General features: G+C 39.7%; 1 protein-coding gene across 1 annotated transcript; it reads left to right on the top strand.

Moving 5' to 3' along the window:
* LOC127411094 (doublecortin domain-containing protein 2-like) lies at positions 1-944 on the top strand. Its single transcript, XM_051646463.1, has 3 exons — positions 1-83; positions 611-721; positions 791-944. Exons 1-3 carry the CDS (start codon positions 1-3, stop codon positions 942-944), a joined length of 348 nt encoding a protein of 115 aa, XP_051502423.1.
* Positions 945-1,180: the final 236 nt, after the last annotated feature.

The following is a 1,180-nucleotide window of genomic DNA, read 5'->3' as shown; positions in this document are numbered from 1 at the left end:
ATGCAGATCCGACCTGTAGTTCACAGCAGAATAATTGTCCCGGCTCGCTGGAAGAGAATCAGTAATGAGTTGTGCACCATCAAGTGAGGCCTGCTTTTAATGTTTCCCTATTGGAATTCTTCAATGGCAAGCCTTCAGGCTACAACAAAGTCTAATTCTTTAAGTAAAGTAATACTGTCTAATGGTATAAAATGAGACCCCCATTCTCTCTCTCTCGCTCTCTTTTTTTTTTTTTTTTTTTCTAATTTCCTCACATGCTGTTAATTATCAGTGGATACTGTCTTATCTATTAAATGGATAGTTCACCCAAAAATTAAAATTCTGTCATCATTTCTCATCCCTGTTGATCCAAACCTGCATGACATTCTTTCTTTTCTTTCTTTTACAAATGGAGATGTTAATTTTAGCCTCAGTCGCCATTCTTTCTAATATGTCCTTTTGTGTTCCATGGAGAAATGAAAGTCATATGGGGTTGGAACGACATGAGGGTGAGTAAATAATGGCATCATTTTCATTTTTATTTAAACTATCATTTTAAAAGAAAGAATTAGAAAGCACAAATTTATGAAATTAGTTCCTTAGTACCAAATGTGATTATTGTATTTTGTAGTGTTTTTACCAGTGGAGATATCTTGGTTCCTCCAGCACGGGTGCTGATTTCAAAACATATGCTTACTAGCTGGGAAAACATACTGGCCATGCGCACTGGAGCTGTTCACAGGTATAAGTTGCATTCAGAAGCCTGTAAATTTTAATATAAGAAGATGATGAGTGGTCTCATTCCCTTCAGATTGTGTATGCTGAATGGGAGAACATTACATGAAGCATATGAGCTGGAGAACAACCAGTATTATGTTGCTGTAGGAGTCGAGAGGTTCCAGCCTTTGCCATATTATCAGCTGTTTCCAAGCAAAGGAATAATCTACAACCTAACCGATGCGTAAGAAAGATGAGATTGTTATGATGACCAAATTGGCCCAGTTGCTAGGGAGGGTAGAGTCACATGAGGTAACCTCCTCGTGGTCGCCATAATGTGGTTTGCTCATGTGGAGTTGTGCATGCCATGGAGAATAGCGTGAAGCCTCCACATGCGCTATGTCTCTGCGGTAACACGCTCAACAAGCCACGTGATAAGATGCGCGGATTGTTGGTCTCAGACGTGGAGGCAACTGAGATTCGT

Source organism: Myxocyprinus asiaticus, chromosome 20 (assembly GCF_019703515.2).
Source record: "Myxocyprinus asiaticus isolate MX2 ecotype Aquarium Trade chromosome 20, UBuf_Myxa_2, whole genome shotgun sequence".
NCBI classification, from domain to species: Eukaryota; Metazoa; Chordata; class Actinopteri; order Cypriniformes; family Catostomidae; genus Myxocyprinus; species Myxocyprinus asiaticus.
The sequence above is the reverse complement of the archived record's forward strand: the minus strand, read 5'-3'. Positions and strand labels throughout refer to the sequence as shown.

Bases quoted from the DNA above. Each gene is read 5' to 3' on its own strand.
- LOC127411094 (XM_051646463.1), top strand. From the start codon at position 1: ATGCAGATCCGACCTGTAGTTCACAGCAGAATAATTGTCCCGGCTCGC. The intron at 84-610 runs GTGAGGCCTGCT...TGTATTTTGTAG, and splicing joins AATGAGTTGTGCACCATCAA to TGTTTTTACCAGTGGAGATA. The intron at 722-790 runs GTATAAGTTGCA...CATTCCCTTCAG, and splicing joins CGCACTGGAGCTGTTCACAG to ATTGTGTATGCTGAATGGGA.